The following is a 23,194-nucleotide window of genomic DNA, read 5'->3' on the forward strand; positions in this document are numbered from 1 at the left end:
ATTATGTAGAAGTGAAGACTCCCTCCTGTAAGATGAGTGCCCTAACCACTAAGCTTCATAGACATGCCCTCCCTTGCTCCCTTTAATGCATCTTCTTTCTGCTAAATGTGACATACTGGTAGGCACAATGGGCTAAGCAGGAGCTGGGAGACAGATTTGACCAGCTGGATCTCTGCAATAATTGTGTGATATTTAACATCAGAGATTGATCCCCGTTGCCTGTTGACATCCTTCAGGCAAATCCAGTGGTGACTCCGTACAACACAATCCCCTGGGCAATATCTCTTGTTTGGGATTTTTATTGGACTTCTCTGACATTTGCTGAATGGTCACCTTAATATCAGGGCAGTTGTTTTTTAAAAAGGGCTCCTGTTTGTTATATGACAAGATTAACCTGTTCTCTTCCTCTTGTTTTCCATACGTTGACTCCTGTGTATTTGCCACTTTTAACATACTGCATTTCTGTGCTTTTGTGAGTTGGCTATAGAAAAAAGGGAGCTGATCGTTCTTTCAAGCCATAAAGATCCAAGAGCAGATGTTATTAGCTGACGTTCTCATATTTGTTTTGTCTGGCCTTTTGCATATATAAGACCATACTATGTTTCTAGAAAACTGATTTCAATAGTTGGCTCTGTTTTTCTCATTTCTAAACCAGGTGTGCTTTTTACCTAGCAGTTCTTCTGTTTAGAGTTCATTTGAGATGCAGAAGAAGTAATCTAGCTTGCTTTTGTGAAGAGCCTAACTGTGCCTGACTACTATATGTCAGGCAGTGTGAAGGATTGAACTAAGTCTAGATAGCTTATTTCTCTTAGGACCTGTTAGCCTAGTGTTAAATCATAATGATCCTAACAGAAATAGAAAGAACAGTTTTTTATCCACACAGCATTACCCAAAGGAAGCCAGGAAAATGCTGCCTGAAATAAAAACAGATTTTTTTTACCAGCACTTAATGCTAGTAAATCCTACTTCTATTTTCTGGACATTTGGTAGCCAGTTTCAGCTTCGATGATCTTCCAAGGCCCCTTCCAACCCTAATGTCTATGAAATCTTTCAACTGCTGTAGTATGCCCAAAATAGCATTATACTCTGTTGCATCTACTTGGCACTCAAACGTGTAGTTCCTAAAACCTTAGTATCAGCATTGTTTTATTTGCAAAGTACTTAAGACTGGTTTGTGGCATAGTATAATCTCAAAATCTATGCCTGGACTTGGCCTTGAAGCAGTTGATTGATTAAGCTGTGCTATCAAGAAAACAAAATGACTTCATATCACTGTGTTTGAAGGGGAAAAAGCTAATGGTGTAGATCCTGAATAACAACCTTAAAAAGATTGTTTTGTGCTTACTACTTCTGATAGGTAAGCAGATGGGGCCCTCCACAGGCATGAGACTCTGCCCTTATGATTCATTGAAGGGTTAGAGCTGAGCTCTAAACCACATGCATGGGGTCCTCATCAAAACAAGATTGATGCAGTCCATAACATAGACGGGAAAGAAGTCAGAAATGTGTATTGTTCTTTTTCCACCTCTTCTCTTTTTGCACAGAATGGAGCCACAGAATTTGTGGCGTATATCATTACTGACAGGTTTAGTATGATGTACAGTGGCATTATGCATTCATTACCTCTTCTACATTGCTTTGGCAACATTTTATGTAAAAATAAGATGGGAGATGCAGAAAAAAAGATTGTGTGAAGGCAACAATGTAGACTACCTGAACTGAAGAATCTGAATTTTAAGTTCAGACTTTAAAACACACATAGTGTCTGATGGCTATTATATTTTTTGTGTTCAAGTTACTTGAATGTAGATAATGAGGTTACTGATACTTGAATGAAACTTGCTGCAGTGATATCTTTGAGTCTTTCTAGCACGTTTTTATGGCATGGAACATTTCTGCCTTTCCTTTCTCCCTGTTCTCTTGGTTTGCCACATTTGCCATGGACACCTTTCCTATATGATTAATTCCTCTGGAAGTAATCATGTAAACAAGCAAGGAGTGTACTGGTTTAGCTTTATGTGGCTTATTCCCAATTGCTTTATGGGGCATTCTCTGAGAGCTACTATTTTTAGGCCGTTCTGCTTATCACTGTAACTTGCCTATATTATATAAATAATATTGTTTTTCCATATTTAGAGAACTTCTGAAAGGGTTGTTTTGAGCCTAAAATATTGCTCTTGGGGGGCGGGGATTGGGAGGGGGTGCCACTACAGTGCTGCCTCTTCAAATTCTTGGGCTTCTTCCTTGTGCCTCCTGTCTTCTGTTACTACTTCCTGAGCACCCATGATGTGCCATGATCTTTTTGGTAGCTGAAGCATGCAGACTGACTGGAGCTCTTATTCAGACATGGAAGCAGGGACAATGAGGTACTTGGACTCCATCTCTGAGGAAGTGTGACTTAGTAATCATTATTTGACCAAGACCTATTGTCTGTGGTCAAACTCAGTAGAATTTTGGATACAATGTCAAGGTTTTTATGCATGGCAGATGCTTCTTTTCTTTAAAAAGAAAAATGCTTTTCAGTGGAAAATTAGATTTTCAACAAAGCAGTTTTGACCATTTTATGTAAAAACCAGTCTTCCTTGGTCACTGCTGGGAGTTTTAGCTCTTTTACCTGAGCCACAGTTGTTAACCAGCAACAAAGTTGTGGTATTGTCTATGGCCACTGCTCTCTTTGAACTGCCTACTAAAGGGGGAAATGTAAAACATTGTACCAGTGAAGTTATACAAGCATGTTGTCATTATCTAATCAATAATTAAAGATACCGTGAAAGTAGCTTGGTCCCTTCAGGTCATATCCATTTAAGGGGAAATGGAGATTAACTTTGCAATCACTGGAATCAGTTGATTGTTTTTAGTAAATTGCTCTGTGAAAGAGTCAAAATCATGAGTCCCTGTCAATTAGTGATTATGGTGCAACTTCAAATTATATGCATCACATTTTGGAAGTGGATATTTTCTTGTGTTTATATTCATGCTTAATGAATCAGTGTCTTGCTCAAATCTCTGCACGGATATGAAAGATCAGAAGCATTGAATTTTGTGTGTTGAACAGTTGGTATCTTGAGAAGATATTAACATAACTCAGTTTGTAATGTATACAGTTCCTACTGCCCGTAGGAATGATTTCATCTCTAGCAAGCAGAGCAGCGATCAAATGACTGCAATATTAATAGAGGCAAACGGTCTGACTTTAGCAGATAGTAGTGTCAATGGATATTTGGCAGGATAAGTATAATCTCTACAGTCAGAAAAATGACACTACTAAATTGCTCCTAAATTTAAGTTTAATTTCCCTTTCATAGTTCTGTCAGACACTTAAGTTGTTTGCTGTGGACTGGAAATTTATAGTTGTGATGTATCGTAGTTTCATCCTTGGGAGTACATACAAACATGTAAAACTAGTGCAACCATTTGACAAGTAACTCATCTAAATGCAGCTTCCCATGAAGTAATTTTCTCCATATACGTACCATAAGGCACCATGAAGTCGCCATGCTCAAGACGGGGATAGTGACTCGTTTAGAAAATAAAAATGGGTGGGAGGTATCTCCATCTTGTATGTCTTACCTTCTAGAAGAAAACACCCTTATTCTTCTTAGATAGTATAGTGGAATATAGTATTAGGCAGATTCAAATTCCTTGCATCGAGGACCTAATAAATAACTAAACTGCTTGGTTTAGAATCAGAAACAAAACAATTTGTTCTTGTCATCTTATAGTGGTTAATTATGAAAAATAGGCCTGTAAAGATTTAGCTGATCCACGAATTTAATTTGTGAGCTTGTGTTGGCTTCAATGGATCATACTACAGTATAGGTCAAACTTCCTATATCAAGGGCAGTGTAATACACATGGTGTCATTACTAGCTTATGCATTATGCAGGTAGCACCTGGGATAATCATAGTGGAATACAATAAATGTATCAGCAACAAAGATTTAATTATTTTCATTTCTTTTTATCTTGGTTATATTTCTCCCTATTTTATGCTTTTGGGAACTTCATTTAAGATTTTTTTTTTGTTTACTGTTTCTAGATATTTTTGCCTAACATAAATAGCAATGGGGACTATGTAAAAAAAACCCCTTAAATAGTTTAAAAAGCAAAACAAAACAAACAAAGAAAAATGAGCATCTCAGCTAGCCCAAACTGGTTAATCAGAAATGTATGAGTAGAGGAAGGAAAGAAAAAACATACTGGTCCAAGTCAGGATGCTCTCTTAACTCACAGAGGGAAAAATGCTTGGTTTATTATGAGATAAAATAAAAGGATGGATGGGAGAAAAAAATCAAGTTGATGTCTGTGTGAAACTTTTTCATAAAACAGGAAAAAAAAATGAAGGTATAAAAGATAGGGGAATGAGTATCTCTCTGGGTAAATTGCAACTATTAAAGTAAATCACTTTTTTGTAACAAGATAGGCAGTTAAAAAGTTCTGATCTTTCACTTTCAAAAACATTTGAGGTTTTAGCAATGGATTGAAATGGAGCAGATTCAAGTCTGTAATAAGAGCTATCTTGGGTTTTATTTTCTATCCTCTTATAATAGTGGTGGAGCACAGCAAGGATGGTATTGTGGTCAGATTATTGCTATAACTCATTGTATCATGCAGTCAACATACCTTTCAGGAATAGACCTTAAATGTAATTAAACATATGCAACTGCTTCTGTTTCTGACAGTGTGCAAAACGACAGGGTTTAAAATAAATTGAGACTTGTTTTCCTCTTTCACCTTACTATTTAAGTCACATGCTAAGTTGCCTTTTGCTATAGAAATTATTAGGTTACAAAGAATAGTGCTTTGATCAATTAGCTTTGGTCACCTAGAGGTGAAAGAATTTCCTTGTATGTCTGTACATATATGATAAGATTTGATTTACCAATTCTGCTTTGATATAAAGCCAACTGTAATGGAAAAAAGGCTGTATTCTGATGGAAAAAGGAATGAATTAGTGCTGTTTGTACTTGTCTCATTTTCCCTCAGATATGCAAAACCCTAGTACTTTCAGTAGTTGCTTTGTTCATTCTTTTGTTCATGTGTTCCCTCTTTCTTTTAAAAAATAATGCTACTATAATTATTTTTGGGGAAAGGAGAGAAAATAGATTTGGATTGGTAGTGTTTTGTTTAGTTTAGTTTATCTATAGCACTTAGCATTTGTTGAGCTCAAAAAGTGCTTTGCAAAGGTAATTGTGACTATTCCTTAGAGTAGAAGTATGTTAAATCAGCCTTAGAGAGATGTCATGACTTACCCAAGGCCATGTAGAAAGCTGGCTTTCTTTTCAGCATAAACTAATAGTCTTTAGCCAATTAGGGTACATACAGGTGGCTGGGAGTTTAGGGGGAGGTTAGATCACATTAAAAATGGCCACTCAATTAAACTGAGTTCTCCCAGGTATGGACCTTACACTTGGATCCCTAGATAGATCTAAATGTGAACTGTACATGTTCAAGATAGTAGATCAGTCTAAAAATAGCTGGAGGTAGTGTAATTTAATTTAGATCAGGTCTGGTGGGAATGATGTAACTGAACTTCTGTATAGTTCTCAGCACAGCCCTAGAACTACAAAAGCCCAGCTTCTGGCCCTAGGACTGTGCTTTTCCTACGCTGCTTCTGGCACTGGGGTATTTTTAGCCTCCCAGGCCCTTGCCCCATTACCAGATGGACAACTCCCACACTCCTACCCCGCCACAAACCAGCCAACCCCCCCGCCCCCATCTCACAGCTTGTTCTGAGTGCCAGTTTTACTGGATTTTGTTGGTGCTGGGAGCTGACTGAAGTAAGTCAGTGTGGGAGGATTGTTTCACTGTGGGGAGGGTTGTTCATCTGAAAGTGAGGTTAAAAATAAGCCTTGATCCTGGGGGGGGGGGAGGGGAGAAGGGAAGAGCCACCCAGCCCCCTGCAAACCCTGCTAGCTGCACAATTCCACCCAATCCTCTTGGACCCCCAGTTCCCACCTGTGGATCCTCCCTGCCCACCCCCCAATTCCCTCCCTGGAGCCTGCTTTCCCCCCCACTTCCTGTCCTGCGCCATTAACCCTCCCATCTCAGCTTTCCTTAGATCAGGTGGCCATTTTTAACTTGATCTAACTTCCCCAAATGTCTGTATGTACCCTTAGTGCTTTACCGACACATAGCCCTTTTCCAATCGGCCTTTCAAGACACTTACAGGGAAAACTCAATTTTTCCTTGTTTCTTTAGTGTCATTCAAACTTTTGCATAAGTAATCTATGCACGTAAGTAAGAGTTTGTGTTTTGTGGGTTTTTTTGTTTGTTTTTAATGCACTTGCGTTCTACATTTTATAAATAAAATCTGATGTGTTTCAATAGAAGAAACTAATGGAAGAACATCCTATCCTTGTTTGTAGGCTAATATTATATTCAGATACTAATTATCCTGTGCTATAAAGCTAGACCAGTGATTCTCAACCAGGGTGTGCAGGGGTGCCCCGAGATCCTTTGAATGGTGTGATGAGGAGATAAGCGTAGGCTCAGGCTCAGTCCCTGCCTGGCCATTCCCCTGTTCACATGACTCATGGCCTGTAATAAATCTGTCTGCACTGTAATAAAATTGTTAGTTTTTGGAATGGGGTGCTGCTCAAGTCACAAAAGTTATGGAGGGATGCTGTGAATCTAATGAAGGGCCTTGAGTCTAAAATGGTTGAGAACTACCGAGCCACACGTATAGATTAACAGAGTTCAAATATGTTCTTTCTAAAATCATTATTTTCTGTAGACCAGATTCAAAGTATAAACAGTGTTTTTCATAGATTGACTTCGATAGGGAATAATAACTTTTGATTCTGGCATATTGCTGAATATCATGAAATGTGCTATATTTTTCTTTCCCTTTTACTTCCTCTTCACTCTAAAGAAAGGCAGATATGTCCCAGTCCAGCTAAGCACTTAAACACATGAATAAATGTGTTAGGGGACTGGGGCCTTAGTAAAGCACTTCCAGATCCTTGGACAGGAGACACTCTAAACATACAAAATACTATATATATATATATATATTATAATAATCAGGGCTAGTGGAAGGTCACAACTGTATAGTAAGCAGAATCCATTACTGGAATATGTAGGGCTGGTAAAATAAACTAAATTTGGATTATTTTTCCGAAACGAAAACCAAACCAAAACGAAAAACAGATAAGCTTTTAATGGGAAATTTTCCTCTACTTGCTCTGGAAATTACTGTAAATGAAGATTCAGAATGTTAGAGCAACAGAAGCTAACATTATACTAGTGCACTGCTGTGTTAAGAGTTCGAATGTTACAATTAATCTACTGTAATGTTACATGCCATTGTGTGCCACAAGAATTGGATTGCCCTGTGATGTATAGTCCCCAAGCTAATTTTTTGCTGTGGCACATGAAGAGTGAAATATGTGCAACAAATACTTAATAACCCACTTACCCTTGTAAGGCTGGTGAGTTATCATGTCTGTTGCCTGGTAGGGTTTTGGGTACATATATCATCACTTTGCATAGTGAATTCTTCATATATCTTTAAAACACATAGCTTTTATAAGTCTTCTGCTGGCAGAGGTGGACATAGCTTTTTTTCTTAGCAGCGTGTACTTTCCAGCTGTCATTGGTGCACCTTGTTATAGGAAAGAAGTTTTCCGGAAAGACGTACTATATAAATGACAATTCTTTGTTGGTTTTGTAGTTTTACAAAAAGAGTAAAAGGACTTGATCCTGATCAGAAATCAGTGCATGTGCCATGAAATCCAGTTTTGTCTCTTAAATCTGTGTGTTCAAATTCACTTTAGGCCATATTATCCATTACCCAACAATTAAACTTTTTTTTTTCTTTTCTCTCCCAGACAAATGACATCGTCTATTACAATGCAAAAGATGATCTGAATGATGTAAGTAATATATTTTTTGTTTTACTTGAAAACTACAAGATTCCTTTCATTTACAAGCAATTAGAAGGGATAGTCAAGGTTTGAGAGATTAAACCCAGATTTTAATTTTTTTTTTTTTTTTTTGAAAAAAAAAAATGTCTTGGCCCTCATATAGATGACTTCACAGGTCTCTCTAAGAAGTTTCCTAGACTATAAATGTTTCTTGGGACCTCTCACCAGGTCTACTGAGCTATAATAAAGGAATGTGCTTCTAACCCACTATTACCCATTTGTTGAATCACTTTATATATAATCAGAATACTAGGATTGTACAACATAGTATGCTATTTCAAAAGTTTCGAAGTATCTAGTTAGTCTCATACTCTCCTCTCCTCCCTCCCCCCCCCATCAATATCTTTTTGGCTGAAACCAAAACCCATAGCACGGTGCTTTCAACAAATACATTTGTTCATTAGAGAACTTTGGCTGAACTTTCAGATTCAGTGTTTTCCAGCATGCTGTGCCTTTTGTAATAATTTAGAGCACAGAAAAAAAAGAGTGAAAAATAGATGTAAAGTGGTAACTTTAAATCCAAAATGAATTTGCTTCCACTTTGTGATAATGTAAATGACCATTTGCAAATGATGAAGGAGGTGCAAAAAAAAGAGATTTTGGCCAAGGAAGATTAGATAAGATGCAGTATATTTTAATGTTTGGTTTCAATTGGAGTCATAATCTAAATTGCTCAAAGTTATGCCCTTACTTGAAAAATCTCCTTAGTTTTCGGAAGCAAGAGAAGTCGTCTTTACTTCCAAATGACATAATGTGGCTGCCAGTATTTATAATCAATTTATAAAATGATGGGAAAAGTACTGTTGCTACAAGGTAAATAAAGTACATGGTTCATCTCAGCAAATACTTACGTTTATTATATGGAATTCATACTAAATGTAGAAAAGTATAATCACAATAAGAAAAACCAGCATCTTACTTTTCATGTATCTCAGATTAAATTTATATTTAGGCACCCAAGTAACTGACCTGAGTTTGAAAGATGCAGGGCATAGAATTCAATGGATGACTTAGGTGCTCAGGATTTTGAAAAAAAATATCCTTCTTCTGTTTAAGTGCCTAAGATGTTGACTTTAGTGCTTACATTTAGCCCCCTGGGCCTGAGAGCCTGTGGTACAAGATAGTATTGAAAAAAAAACCTCTTTGGGACATTTTTATCTATTTTTTTAATAGCTGTGGTTAAAACAGGTTAGGGAAGGCTGCAAAATTAACACTTTTTAGCATTCATAGACTATAAGTCCAGAGCTCCTTAAAATTCCTCCCCCACTCCCCTTTTAAAATACATATATATTTTAGGACGATCATCATATTCTACCCAGTGTCTTGTTCTTTTTAGCTTGTGTTGCTCTATGGCTGTAGGCTCCTTTTCATTCTAATGGTTGGGCTTCACAGCTCTTGCTACCCAAAGGAATGAAAATACTAATAGACATCATGACTGTTGAGTTAATAGCAGTTGTCAGTCAGTGAGGGACAATTTGCCAATAAAAATGTAAAACTGTAACGTGACAGCAACAGTACAGAGTGTAATACCAAAGAGCAACACCAATTTAAGTTTCCCTTTTGAACACTATGATGCTTCTGAATGACTGAAACATTTAAAACCCTAGAGCTACAGTGAGATTTTGTACAATTCGCACAGTAGTAATCGTGGAGGATTTTTTCAAAGTAAGTGTTGATAATATTTGAACCTGGGTGGCTGGTTTCAGTCTTTGCTATTGTTTCAGTCTTTGTTATTGTTATTTTGAAATATCCCTGGTATCCTGGGAGGGGAAAAAAAAAATCAGGGAGTTGACAAAAATAAAATGCAGTTCTTTGGATCTTTTGTTTAGTCTAAGATTGGGCTACCTGCTACAATGGTTAATAAAATGAAATATATAGTACAATGGGAAGGAAAAGAGGGAAATTAGTTTACTGTGCAGTGAATGTCTTGTGTAGATGTGCCATATGTGATTCTGTACACAACAGTAATATTGGTTTGATAAGATGTATTCATTTTAGAAATGAAACTGTTTTGTTCTTCAGAATTAAATTGTTTATTTCCATAGTTCAATAACAGAAAAATGGGAAATTTATCAGTGCAAATTACAGTGATTATTTTAAGTCAGGCATCAAAAGAATTATTACAGAAAATACAATAAGTGACAATTGTGTTTGAGAATAACTTAATTTTGTACAGATTGATTTTTACAAAATGCAGATTTACAACACAGTCTGCTCTGTTGTTGTTGCGTTTGTATTCTTTTTGTAGCATGATGAATGTAGAGACAATGCACATTGTTCTTAAACACCTGTTGCAAAATACTGGGGGGAAAATTTGCAGTTAGCTACTGTTTTATGGAAAGCACTGAATGAATTTCTGTTATACATAATTCTTAATCTATTTATTCTATTGCATGCTTCTAGAGATAACATTGTTACCAATCTGGCAAACTATCTATTCATGCTTCTAGAGCCTAAATTACATTTAGAAGTTCTTTTCTCACATCTTATTTAAATTTGGCCTGATGGTTATGGCACTGAAAGGAGGCTCAAGAATCTGGAGGCTGGACTTGTCACAGTCTTTTTTTCTTGCTTTACCCCCTTAACGTCTTTTTAGATCAGAAGATAAGGATAGTGGTGTTTCTTACCATGTGTTTTAGTGCCAGTGTTTAAAAATGGATCCCTAGTCCTGGTTACATTTTCCAGACACTTTAGTGCCAGGCAGGGGTGATGCGGGTACAAAGGTGTGTGGTTGACAGACCAGAGGTTGCAACTTCGTAAGCCATAGCAGAAGCATTCATGGTACGGTCTGTCAGATTCCAACGAATCTGCAAATTCTGCTCAATAGTTTGTCACAAGGACATGAAAAAGGAAGCAAGGCATGTTGGTAATACAAAAAAAATGAGTAGTAGAAGTCATTTCAGTTTTTTGCCACAGACTTCTCTGGGCACATTCCCATGAGTGGGAATGTGTGTTGCCCCAGGGACAAAGATCAGCAATATGTGCTGCTGCTGCTTGTCCCTGGGAAGTGTCCATGAATTCATGCTCTGGCACATGTCATATCATTGCCCCTGGTAGGATAGGGAAGGCTTGGGATGGCCCCAGCAGCTCACCTGAGGACCTGAGGGCCTCTGGGGGCTACAGCCATGGCAATCCGGCGGCTGGAGTGTGGCTCCAGCTGTCAAGGTTCTGGTATCCAGCAGCATGTGCTACCCCACTTTTTTAAGGTGTGGGGTGTTTTTGACACTCCCCAGGTAAAAAAAATCTCCTGTAGTACAAATTAGCAGCGTGGGGAACACCCGAGCGTGTGGCACCACATACTGCATGTCCTCACTCATCTGGATGTCCCCTCTATGAGCACTGGGCGAGCCTTATCATCTCTATTTCTGGTCCTCATGTGTTTCTTGCACAGCGTACTCCTTTTTCTTTTCTCTTTTTGTTGTAAGCGTCTCCAAGTAGAGTGTTCTTTAATTGTGTGTTCATGATAGCTAGCCTATTGTATCAATGTAGCTTTGTTGCTGGCATATGTAGTGCCACTGTAACACAAAATATTCAATGTAACACTCATTTAATGTTATCTTCACATACTTACTGTTTCTGGCTGGCACCCCTATTTCAGTTACTGAAAGTGTCCTTTTGCATATGTGGATTATAGTCCTTTCATAGCTCTGGCATCATTTCTTCTTTTGTTAATTACTGCATTTAAAACAGTTTGTCTAGCAACAGACATTCAAAAAGCCTGAGCCTGAACTGATTCAATCTTTGCAGGTTAGTCTAACCTGGCTAGGCTAAAGCATTATTTAACTACACAGGCATCCCAGAAGTGCAAGCAGATGCCTGCAGTGGCTCAGGCTAGAAGCTGGGGGGCTCTAGAACAGCCCTCCCTTCCCTTGCTTAGTGCTGAGCTGAGGGGGGCATGGCCAGGCCTGGGCAGGAAACTGTTATTAGGGAGGGGGTCCCCCCCCTTGATAACAGAACATTTATCAGCTCTGTTATCAGCATTTATCACCCCATCAGAAAACAAAGCCTCTCTCATTAGTTTAAGCTCTTCTTAAGCAACTTTTTTACAAGGAAGGAATGGAGGGACATTACCAGCTACCTGCTGATTAGCTCCAAAAAGCCTTAAGTTGACAGTCCTGTCTGCCTTTTTCCTGTCTGCCACAGCATGGACCATAGCCTGCATGTGGTCTGCTAGCTAAAGTTGAGCGGTGTCTATGTAGGCAGAGTGGAGGAGGATCCCTGTGTAGCAGGAAGTGGTGAGGGGAGGAGGGGAGTACGGGGAAGCCAGTCTTTGCCAGAGCTCCAACCAGAGAGCAGAGGAGAGGGGCCAGCTCTGCTGTATATCAGAGATCCCCACCCAGCCCAGATAACATGCCAGGATGCTGAGGGAGTCTGGTTTGGGACCAGGAAGAAGTCTGGGACAGACATTGCATAAACTGGTTTTACCCAAATCAGTTAAATCTGATACTACATTCAACTAGGTTTGTCTCAAATCGGTTTCAGCCATTTTCAAACTGGTTTATGTCCACTGAACATGTGTTCTGTTACAGGTTTTAAACCAGTTTCTGATTACTTAAACCGGTTTATGTGTAATGTCTGTCCCTAGCCTTTAGCACAACCATGACATTTTCTTGCTTATACCACCAGTTTGCTTCTTTCATTTTTATCTAGATATTAAACTCTTCCTTTTTGCCTGATGGTGGAGAACTTTTACCACTTAATGTCCTTTCAACAGCAACCCAACATATTTAACAATAATAATATCTGTAGGAAGTAAGCCTAGATATTGTTATTGAGAAATAGGTTGGGTTGCTTTTGCAAGGATGTTAAATGGACTTTCTTGGTTCTGAAGTCATGAGGAGAAGAAACAGACAAAACGAAGAGTCATTTTGTCTGTTTCTTCTCCTTCTCATGACTTCATAAGTTCTTCAGACTCAGACAAAACCATGTCTTCTACTGCCTAGTAACCACTTTTTCCCTTTTTGCTCATCTCAGATTTTGTAGCCATGTTAGCATTAGAAACCATAAGAGTGTGTTTTTACTGTAGAATGAATGGCATCTTCATGCTGTCTCCCATGTCTATACATTTGCTTACATCCACCTGTGAAACAGCACCCCCTGAAACTGTTTCTCAACTACTCTTTCTGTTTCCCCTTCTTCCCCTCATTTTAATCTATAGAAAAGTTATTATTTATGACATGCCACAAGACCCAGCTCTTCTGTTGTAAAAAAGCATTGTTTGCATTAAAGGGGAAGGTAGATTAACTCAAGGCAGACTCAAAGTAGGACATATGGGCTTATGTTTTATTTCCATAGCTGACAGCATAAGGATAACTCCTATACTCAAATCTTTGTGGGTAGCCTATCAGGTTCAGGATTCATTATGCAAATTTACCTGTTTTCCTTCATAATATGAAATATCTTCCAATAATTATTTGTTTCTATTTCTGTAGTATTTCTTCATGTTTTCCAGTCTAGTTTACTTTTCTGTTTTCTGGTTACAAAGTGGATGGATGGAACTCTTATTTTCCCTCACCATCTAAATTAGCCTTCTTCAGCCTAATTACCTTGCCCACCTGGAAATTTTACAACCTCATCTGAAAACTAGTCTCTCCTTGACATTTCATTTACCTAATTTCTCAAGTGAAGCCATCTCTCTACCATGCACGCTACCCTAATTGATTAGCCTATCAATTAGCAGTGAGTTTCTTGTACTTCTCACTGTACAACATCAACTAGATGCTATTAGTTTATCTAATTGCTCATATTCAGCTCAGCACCATAATATATGAATATTTTGCAGGCTTAAAAAAAAAAGAGTTGTTATATTTTAATTTTTCATGTCACACAGGAAGGCTGGATAAACTACTTGTCTGTACAGGTCTGTTAGGTTTCTACTCACTGTCCTATTCAGTAAAGCGGGGGTAAGCAATCTCATCAGGCCCCACAGGCCAAATGAAGGGGACAGGGCAGTTCTTCAGGCTAGATCAGGACCACGGACTGGCCCTGCATGCCAGATCCAGTGCACCAGGTCAGTTAAATGTGTGCTTTTTAACCAGACCTGCATGCTATATGACTCAGTAGATCACTTTTCCTACAATATTTAGGTGCTGTACTGTATTTTGTGTAATGCACTTGAATTTTCAGGTGTAGAGTGTTCAAAGGATGCAGTACTTCTGAGGATTTCTGAGCAATACTGTATTTGTCTGTCCTCTTTTGCACATCTTAAAGTCTCTTTCTCTCCTTCTTCCATTTTGCCTCCTTGCTCTTTACATTCCTCTGAAGTCCCCTTGGACTCTCTATGTGTTCTTGTCTTTTTTTGTACTGGTCTCACTTTATATCCAGTCATTTCATCTCTTCTTCACAGACCATTTTTCAAAATCTATTTGCTTATGTAACCCATAGAACAGGGGCAGGCAAAATACAGCCTGTGGGCCAGGTCCAGCCCACCAGGCCATTCTTTCTGGTCCACAGGACCCCTAAAAAATTTAGAAAATATTTATCTGCTGCTGGCTGCCTGTCAAAGAGGACAGGAGCCAGGGGCAATAGGACCCAGGAGGAGCCAGCAGCAGGAGGCAGAAGCCCCACACCATCCACCCTCAGTTATTTCCCTGTTTCCTGCCCCTGTCCTGCTCCAGCAGCACGTGGCTCCTGGCTGCATGGCCAGACCAGGGAGCACAGAGCCCTGCTGGTACGGTGGTGTGTGTGTGTGTGTGCATGCATGTGTGTTTTCTGCATGCGTGTGTGTGGACAGGCAGGCAGGGGCAGAGTGTGTATGTATGTGTGCAGGCAGGGGCAGTGTGTGTGTATGTGTTTGTGTTTGTGTTTGTAGGGCGAGTCCCACATGCACTCACACCCCCCTTGCACTGCCATACATGCAGACCCCCTCACACACCCCAGCCACCCTTCCCCCGCACATATAACCCCCTCAAACCCCACACCCACCCACACTCCACATATCCACACACACCCATTCTCCCTCACCCCACTTACCTATGCACCCACAGCCCCCCATAAACCTACCCCCCACAATATACAGGTGTAAGACTTCGTTTTAAGCTGTTGTGCAATCACCTCTATGTACAATACACAAACGCATACAAACCAGGGCAAAACTGTTTTTTAAATCAAATTAATTAATGTTTTAGATATTCACTTTTTAGAATATAATTGGTATTTTTCTGGTTCCAAGATGGCAAAACTCCTTGCTGAAGGGAGTACTTCTGGGGGCAAGGGGAGGGACTTCTGGCGGTAAATGTCAGGGGTTAGGGGGCAGGACTTCTGGTCCCAAGATGGCGACCAGGGGGCCGGGTACCTGTCAAGGGCTTGGGTACCCATGCAGCCCTTGACAGCTTGCCAAAACTTGATAAGCAGTCCTCCATATGAAATAATTGCCCAGTCCTGCCATAGAAGGTTTTTAATAGCCCCATCTTTTCCACTCATCATAATCTTTTTCTTTTCTTATTTGCCTTATATATTTAATGTTTCTTTCATTTCTTCTTTGACTCTTTTCCCCTTCAGCTATTCTTTGTAATCTTTGTCACTTCTACAGTAGCCATGGCAGTCTAATACTATGCAGAGAGTGCCCAGTTTGTGTTTCTCTAGTGTTTATATGGAATAACCTTAATTGTATTTAAATAATACAGCTTTTGTAGTAACAAACCATAAGGATAATATTAAATTTAAGAGCTTAAAATCCAGTACTATATTTTGGCTATGTTCTTTGGTTTAGTTTTGTCAGTTATCTTTTTACGCTATTTTAAAAAAGAGAATCTGTAGCAGGTTAGCCTGTGGTTTTACTTTTGTAGTATACAACAGGCTAAAACTACCTATACAATTTAATTCTAGATTTTAGACTTCTTTGTAGTATTGTTTTAGAACTGCCCATTAAGGACTCCATTATTCACTGACTACTGTTCCTTCCCTTGTTCTTTGTGACATTAACATGAGTTACTTAATCGATTACTATGCTGGCAGTCAGATGATGAGCTAGAGTTATGATAACCTGTGCTATACACTTTCTTCTCTCTCTTTAGGTTGCAGTAATATGGGTTATTTAATTGGTTACTGCACTGGCAGTCAAATGATGAGTTATCACAGATAATTGCAGCCCTATCAAATAGCTTGTTATTAATTTATAATGCAAATAATAGTGATATGTCCTACTCTGGGTCTGCCTTGCATTAAAGGGGAAGGTAGATTAACTCAAATCATGCTTTTTTATAAGCCCTTTTTAGATGGAACAAAATAGCCTAAGGAAAATGAATTAAAATAAAATAAAGGGAAGAACTAATTAACTCAAAGGGCCAAGTCTTGTTCTTTTTACTTTCTTTGCTCCTTATTTTAATTTAACATTTAGCTTAACCCCCAACCACAATGCTCATGCCCCACTGAAAGCTTCCAGCACCCTTTTGCTCTTATTCATTAGCCCTTAATTGGGAACAGTCAGTTGCATCTCCTGGCAAGGGCTGCATTCCTAATTGACACAAGTGATTTATCTGAGAACAAGATTTCCTTCACAGAGTTGCATATTGGATAGAAGCCATGACTGATGAAGCAGCACTGCTTATGCAGATGCTAATCATTTGCTAATAGTTAAAGCAACAATGGCACATTTCATTCACTGCCTTAGTGAACAGATGCAGGGGTCTAGAATTGTGGCTCCGTTCAGGGACCCTGGAAGAGCACAGGCAGTAGCATTCAGATTATGGCTAAAATTTGAGTTTTACCTAGAGGGAAGCAACTTGTTTCCCATGAAATCAGGACTAACTTACGAGTATTTATTTTCAGTATGAAGAACTGCCTTTCTTATAAAGGTGTGCATGCAGTAATCTGTTTAAAAATGTATGTGATATCTGCCGCAGGACGTAGATGACATTTCTGAGAGAAGCTGCCTGCTGCTGTGGGAAAACACCTGAAACATCAGCTCTTAAAGAGATAAAACAATATTGTCTTCATAGCTCTGCTACACTTCTTTGTGAGTGCAGGCCAAACAGAAAACAGGTGCACACTTTCAGCCAAAAATCATTAGATCAGACATGAAAGCTGAGTAGCAAGGAGTTGTGTTATGAGTATAGGTGTGGTTTCCACACACACCATTTTTGCTCCCTTCCCTACCACAATGAAGAAGGATTTTCAGTGTACCAGTTTTTGTGTCAGACTGAGAGATCTTTGTTTTGGCAAGTAGTATGAATTTACTTTCGCACATTTGGCTACCTTTAAAATGTGTCAAGTTGGGCAGTCCAAGTACATACTTGCTTTTGAAAAACATAGTCCTGTGAAAATCTCTGCTTCGTCCTCTACCACCACCTGCTATCTTAAAATGCAGAGTGAAAAATCAAAGTAATTGCCAAGCAAGGCATATTACACCTGTCCCTTACACTCCTTTACCCTTTAAAAATGAAGTAATCTTTTGCTGTGTTCCCTTTTCTTCTTATATGAATTATGTCAAAAGATAAGGAAAAAAAAATTACCATGCATTTGCTTTAGAGGGCATATGAGCCATAGGAATACATGTGTTTTAAGGGACAAAATTTGTTACCTGTGAAGCAGACACTTTAATACCTATCTCTTTTTTGAGGGACCTTGTGTTGTTAGAGCTGTATACAACTCATTAGTTGCAGGTTGTAGCCGTTAGAGTATGCCTTTTTCTTCTGTGTTAATTCATGGCATTGCAGTACTTTTGAATTTTGCTTTGACTTACAATTACATTAAATTTAGTTAAAATGAGAGTCATGACAATGATTTAGCTCAAGTTTACTTGATGCTGGGTCTGGGCTCACTCCACATTGACCTCCATTACTTGGTGCTCTTCAGATTAGTGACCCGGAGTGAATTTCAATTTTGTGCTGATACCAGGTTGGTGACGTTTTGTTCTTTTGTTTTTGTAATGGAAATTTCACATAGCTTTAAATGTCTCAATGTCTATGCTCCTTCAGGAGTAGAGATGTTTGAACAAGTTTAGATAAAATCTCTTTCAACTCAGACTTTAAACCTTCTTGGGCTTTGACAAAGTTTAGTGAACTTTTATCTTCATAACACTTCAGCCTGGCTTGGTTCTTTTTGGGTCCAAAGCAGAAATGTGGAGTTCAGCAAAAAGAGAAAAATGGAAGGGCAAGCTGAATATCCTTGAGCAATGAATGAAAATGTGCCATGAATTCCAATGTGCAGCGGTATTGTTTTCAGTTTTATCCATAGGCATTGGTTTAAAATTATTTCTATTCTTGTCCCTCAAAAAATTCATATTCTTCACTGTCCTTTTTATTATTGTGTTTTTGGGTCCAAGTGGTTAGCTAGTATTCTAGGCCTGGCATATTTGTTTTTTTAGGATGAGGAGTTTGATATGAGTTGGGTACAGTGTTTGGTATTACTTTTTGTTGATGGTGCCAGTGATCACTCATGGTCAAGGATGAACACTCCCATGGGTGAAGTAAAGGGTTGTAAATGAGTCCATTGATGGCTAAGAAGGTGCGATTGTAGAGTCACAGACTCTCTGGCAAACGGCACAAGTGGCGGTTAAAGTGAGGGTCAGATATGGATTTCTCAGTCTTGTTTCCTTTCTTCCTGTTTCTGTCATTTTTCTGCCTCCAGGACAAGTTGTTTTTCCTCAGTGTAAGATAGTTGTTGCCATGTATTCCTGTCCTGGACAAGCTTTTCCCAATTTGTGGTGTCAATGCTACACTGAAGGTTTGCCTTGAGGGCATCCTTGAAGAGTTTCCTCTGGTCCCCTAGTGCCCTTTGTCCTTGACTGAGTTGGGAGTATAACTGTGGTTTCTGTTTAAAGAAAATAGAACTCAAGTCCTGTCGTCTTGAACTCTGTAGAACAAATATCAGGCAGGTCTCTTGCACAGAAATCTCTAGGTGTGTCACTCCAGAAACCTCTCTGTCCAGGGAGCTGTAGGGGCACTGACAGATGTATAGCTCCCCAGTCTAACTCATGGCACTTCATAGAAAGTGCCATGAGTTAGACTGACCCGCCCAACTCAACACACATTTTCTGTTGGGTTGGGAGGGTGGGTGATCAAACTCCACTCTGGAGCTGACCTAGGGAGAGAGGTTGCATGTCTGCAGCATCAGCCCCTTAGCCCTGCCTCCATCTCTGAGCTCTCCTGCTCTCTCGGGATGGGAAGAATGGAAGGCAGGGGAGGGAGGTCCATTCTGGGGTTTTCCCAGCCCACTTTGGAGTGGGGAGGTGGGTGGATTGAAGCCCCCCACCTTAAAGTGGAGGTGGTAGCTCCAATCCACCTGCCCCACTGTCCAGTGCTGGCTGGGAGAACCCCAAACTGAACTCCCCACTTTCCCTCTTCCCCCTCCTATTCTGAAGACAGTTCTGGGAAATAAGTTCCTCCCATTCTTAACCCAGCCCTGCTTCCAGCACATGCTGATAGGTGTTATTGAAGGTGCTCTGCTTTGTAATGAGGATTCATATTGTCACGTGAGTGGGCATTTTTAAAGTGATCTGCAGCCGTGCGCTTCTATCAGTGCATGGCTGTGGAGCACTTTCAGTGGCTGGTCTCATGACAAACTGTCATGTCTGTCAGCACCCCATGTCTTTTACCTTTCAGAATCATGCACAGATCTATATCCACTGCCCTTTTCTGTCTTTTAACAAGCTACAAAGCCAGTGGATAGATAAGCTACAAAACAAATATCGTAGCCCTCTCTACTTCAGCTCTTCAAACAGTATGACTTAACTATGAACTTAGAGCGTGCGTGGGCAAAATATGGCCCATGGGCCGCATCTGGCCCACCAGCTGATTGGATCCGGCCTGGAGGTGCTTACTTGATTGATCTGGTCTGGCTGGCAGCTGCCCCTGCTGTACTCTGCCTGGGGTCATCCCGCCCACTCCTGCCTGGCACAGCGCATACTGCATTCCTAGCCTTCCCTAGAGGAGGGCCCCAGGCCTGGCCAGCAGGCACACCTTCTGGGCAGGGCTGCTAGTGCTGCTGCTGCAGCATGCCAGGGAACTTCTGGACTCACCCAGCCTCCATCAAGTCCTCTTCCTGTCTTTGCTGGAGTGCTCTGGGCAGCAGGTCGGGAGGGGAAGCTGGAGTGTTGAGGAGAACAAGACAGAAGGCAGGCTCTGCCTGCAGCTTGCTTTGGTCTGGCTCATGCATGGGTGGGCGGGGGAGCATGTGGATGGAGAGGTGGGGTGTGAAGGAGCTCCGCTACTTACAAAGCCCTGCCGGGCAGGCACAAAACAGGCAGGTGGGGTGGAAGCAGCAGGAGCCAGCATGGGCTTGGCTGCAGCCCTGCCAGGCAGCTGTGAGGCAGAGACCTAGTGGACTCCAAGATGAACATGAGTCGGCAGTGTGACGAAACCGTCAGAAAAGCCAATGGCACTTTATCGTGCATCAACAGATGCATGACAGATAGGTCCAAGGAGGTGATACTTCCCCTCTATCGGGCGCTGGTCAGACCGCAGCTGGAGTACTGCGTGCAATTCTGGGCGCCGCACTTCACGAAGGATGCGGATAACCTGGAGAGGGTCCAGAGAAGGGCCACTCGTATGGTTAAGGGCCTGCAGGCCAAGCCCTACGAGGAGAGACTAGAGAAACTGGACCTTTTCAGCCTCCGCAAGAGAAGGTTGAGAGGCGACGTGGTGGCTGCCTATAAGTTCATCAGGGGGGCACAGAAGGGAATTGGTGAGTATTTATTCACCAAGGCGCCCCCGGGGGTTACAAGAAATAATGGCCACAAGCTAGAAGAGAGCAGATTTAGATTGGATATTAGGAGGAACTTCTTCACAGTTTGAGTGGCCAAGGTCTGGAACGGGCTCCCAAGGGAGGTGGTGCTCTCCCCTACCCTGGGGGTCTTCAAGCGAAGGCTAGATGTGTATCTAGCTGGGGTAATGTAGGCCCAGCACTCTTTCCTGCTTATGCAGGGGGTCGGACTTGATGATCTATTGAGGTCCCTTCTGACCCTAGCATCTATGAATCTATGAATCTATAAGAGAGCCAGCAGTGCCAGGCTCAACTCCCTGTCCCACCCCCTCTCCCCTTTCCAGGGGCTTTTCTTGTTGCCAGTCAGCAGCAGCTGCTCTCTCACTCCCTTGCAGCGCACTTCGAGCCAGGCAGGCAGTGCTGATCCTGTTCTCCTTCCCCCACCTGCAGAAGGGGCTGGGTTCAGCCATGTCACAAAGAGCACGCGGGGGGGGAAATGGTTGGGGGTGAGGAAAGCCCCCCAACACACACACACACCCAACCCGCCAACACCACAACCACACTTCCCACACACACACACACAACCCCCCACATCCACACACACTTGCACCCTGCATCCACTACCCTACCCTTCCTTCTGCCTTCAGCTGGAACTCTTCAAACAGTATGTCTTAACTGTGACTTTAAAGACTAACTCTAAGGTGCTACCCTACCCTACCCTTCCTTCTGCTTGACATCAGAGTGACAAAGCTAACTATCTTTTTCTACTACATATTTTGGTTACCTCTAATTATTCCCCTGTTGAGTCGGAAAAAAATTGGTATACTACCAGTATTTTTATATTCTTGTAGAAACTAGAAATTCAGGCATGAGACCGGAGCCCCACTGCGCAGGATGCTATAGACAGAGGACAAAAAGTGATTACAGTTTAACACACTGACACATGGGCAAAAACTGTGAAACCATATTGGTCAGCATGAAAGGCAGCATTCTTACAACAATCAGCAGTCTAGTTTTATCAAGTTTTTCTGTGTGAGAAGCAAGGTTGGAAGACGGATCCAGTTGGTAGCAAAGATTCAGAAGGAAACAAACAGCATAAAGTATCAAAAGAAGAGGTTAGGGATTTTTTTTAGAGAAGCTAGATGCTTTCAAGTTGCAAGGCTGGATAGGATTCACCCAAAATTTTGAAGGAATTGGCTAAGGTAATTTCAGAGCCATCAGCTATCCTCTTTGTGAACTCGTGGAGGTTAGGAGAGGTCCTGGGTGCTTGGAAAACCAAAAACTTAGTGCTCATACTTAAGAAAAGGAAGAAGGAGGATCTGGGAAACTACTGACTAGTCAGCCTGATCTCTATACTAAGAAAGATCATGGAGCAGATTCTCAGGGAATCTGTTGTGAAGCACCAAGAGCAAGGTGCTCAGAAACAGCCAACAGGTATTCACCAAAACTAAGTCATGCCTGACCAACCTGACTTTTTTCTATCATAAGGTGACCTACTCTGGATGGGGAGAGAGCAGAGCATGTGATATACCTTGACTTTAGCATAGATTCTGACACCGACATTCTCATTAACAAGCTGAAGAATTTTGAACTAGGTGAAAGTTAGGTAGTTAGATTATCATTAAGTGTCTGCCTGGTTTGAGGAAGCAGCTGGCTGATTTTACTGGGAGATCGTGGGGCCGGTCTCCATTTTTGTGGGCTGATCGTAGCAGGGCCCCCTCATGCCTCTGGCTGAGGGGCTTCAGTGTGACCCCTCCTCTCACCACTGGTTGACTGAGAGGACTACCTGTCATATGGCTCTACTTCTTGCTGCTGATTGGTTGTGAGGGTGGGGGTCACACAGCAGGCGGTCCTCTCAGCCAATCGGAGGCGAGGGCAGTAGACATTTTGGGCTTCCGTTCATGCTGGCAGCCCCCCTCTGTACCTTCCCCCTCTCAGGTTGCACAGCTGGGCTGCAGCACCATGAGGACTGCTGGCTCCCTATGGGGAGCCAGCATTTTATTTTCAGTAAGATTTTTTTTTTTTGTTCCCACAGATTTTGCAAAATCTATGAAATCAGGATTTTGATAAGTTCCTAATTGTTAGGATCCATGAGTAGTTAACAATGGCTCAATGTGTTAGGAGGTCATATCAAATGAGATTCCCTGGAGTTCTGTTCTGGGTTTGGCATTGTTTAATATTGACATTAATGATTTAGACTATGGTATTGAGTGTACAATTGCCAAATTTACACACAACAAAAAACAAATTGGATGGAGTTGCTGATACTCTGGAAAGTAGGAACCATTAAGGAAATACAGCAAATGCAGACTAGAGCTAGGAACCAGAGTGACCTGATTAGATGGGGAAAAATGCTTCACAGTCAAAGACATGCTATGCAACAAGGACACATGAAAAATCCTCCACTTGGAACAGAAAAATTTCATGCACAAATACAGATTGGGGAATGACTGCTGGGCTGCTGTACTGAAGAGAAGGACTGGGAAGTTACAGTAGACAGTAAGCTGAATATAAGCTAACTATGTCCTCTTATTGTAAAAGCCAACATCATATTGGGTTGTATTAACAGGAGTGTCACTTGCAAACCAAGGGAAGTGATCATTGTGATGTTACAAATCATCAAAC

General features: G+C 41.0%; 1 protein-coding gene across 4 annotated transcripts in view; it reads left to right on the top strand.

The window, feature by feature from the left end:
* CACNA2D1 (calcium voltage-gated channel auxiliary subunit alpha2delta 1) overlaps positions 1-23,194 on the top strand; it is a 653,615-nt gene that overhangs the window by 327,117 nt on the left and 303,304 nt on the right. For all 4 annotated transcript variants that reach the window (XM_090041889.1, XM_090041890.1, XM_090041891.1 and 1 more), the window contains exon 5: positions 7,832-7,876. In XM_090041889.1, coding sequence (XP_089898015.1) covers positions 7,832-7,876 — 45 coding nt within the window. The remainder of the gene's footprint in view (positions 1-7,831; positions 7,877-23,194) is intronic.

The sequence above is a fragment of the Crocodylus siamensis genome, chromosome 4 (assembly GCF_052110815.1).
Source record: "Crocodylus siamensis isolate JL-2025a chromosome 4, ASM5211081v1, whole genome shotgun sequence".
Classification (NCBI taxonomy): domain Eukaryota; kingdom Metazoa; phylum Chordata; order Crocodylia; family Crocodylidae; genus Crocodylus; species Crocodylus siamensis.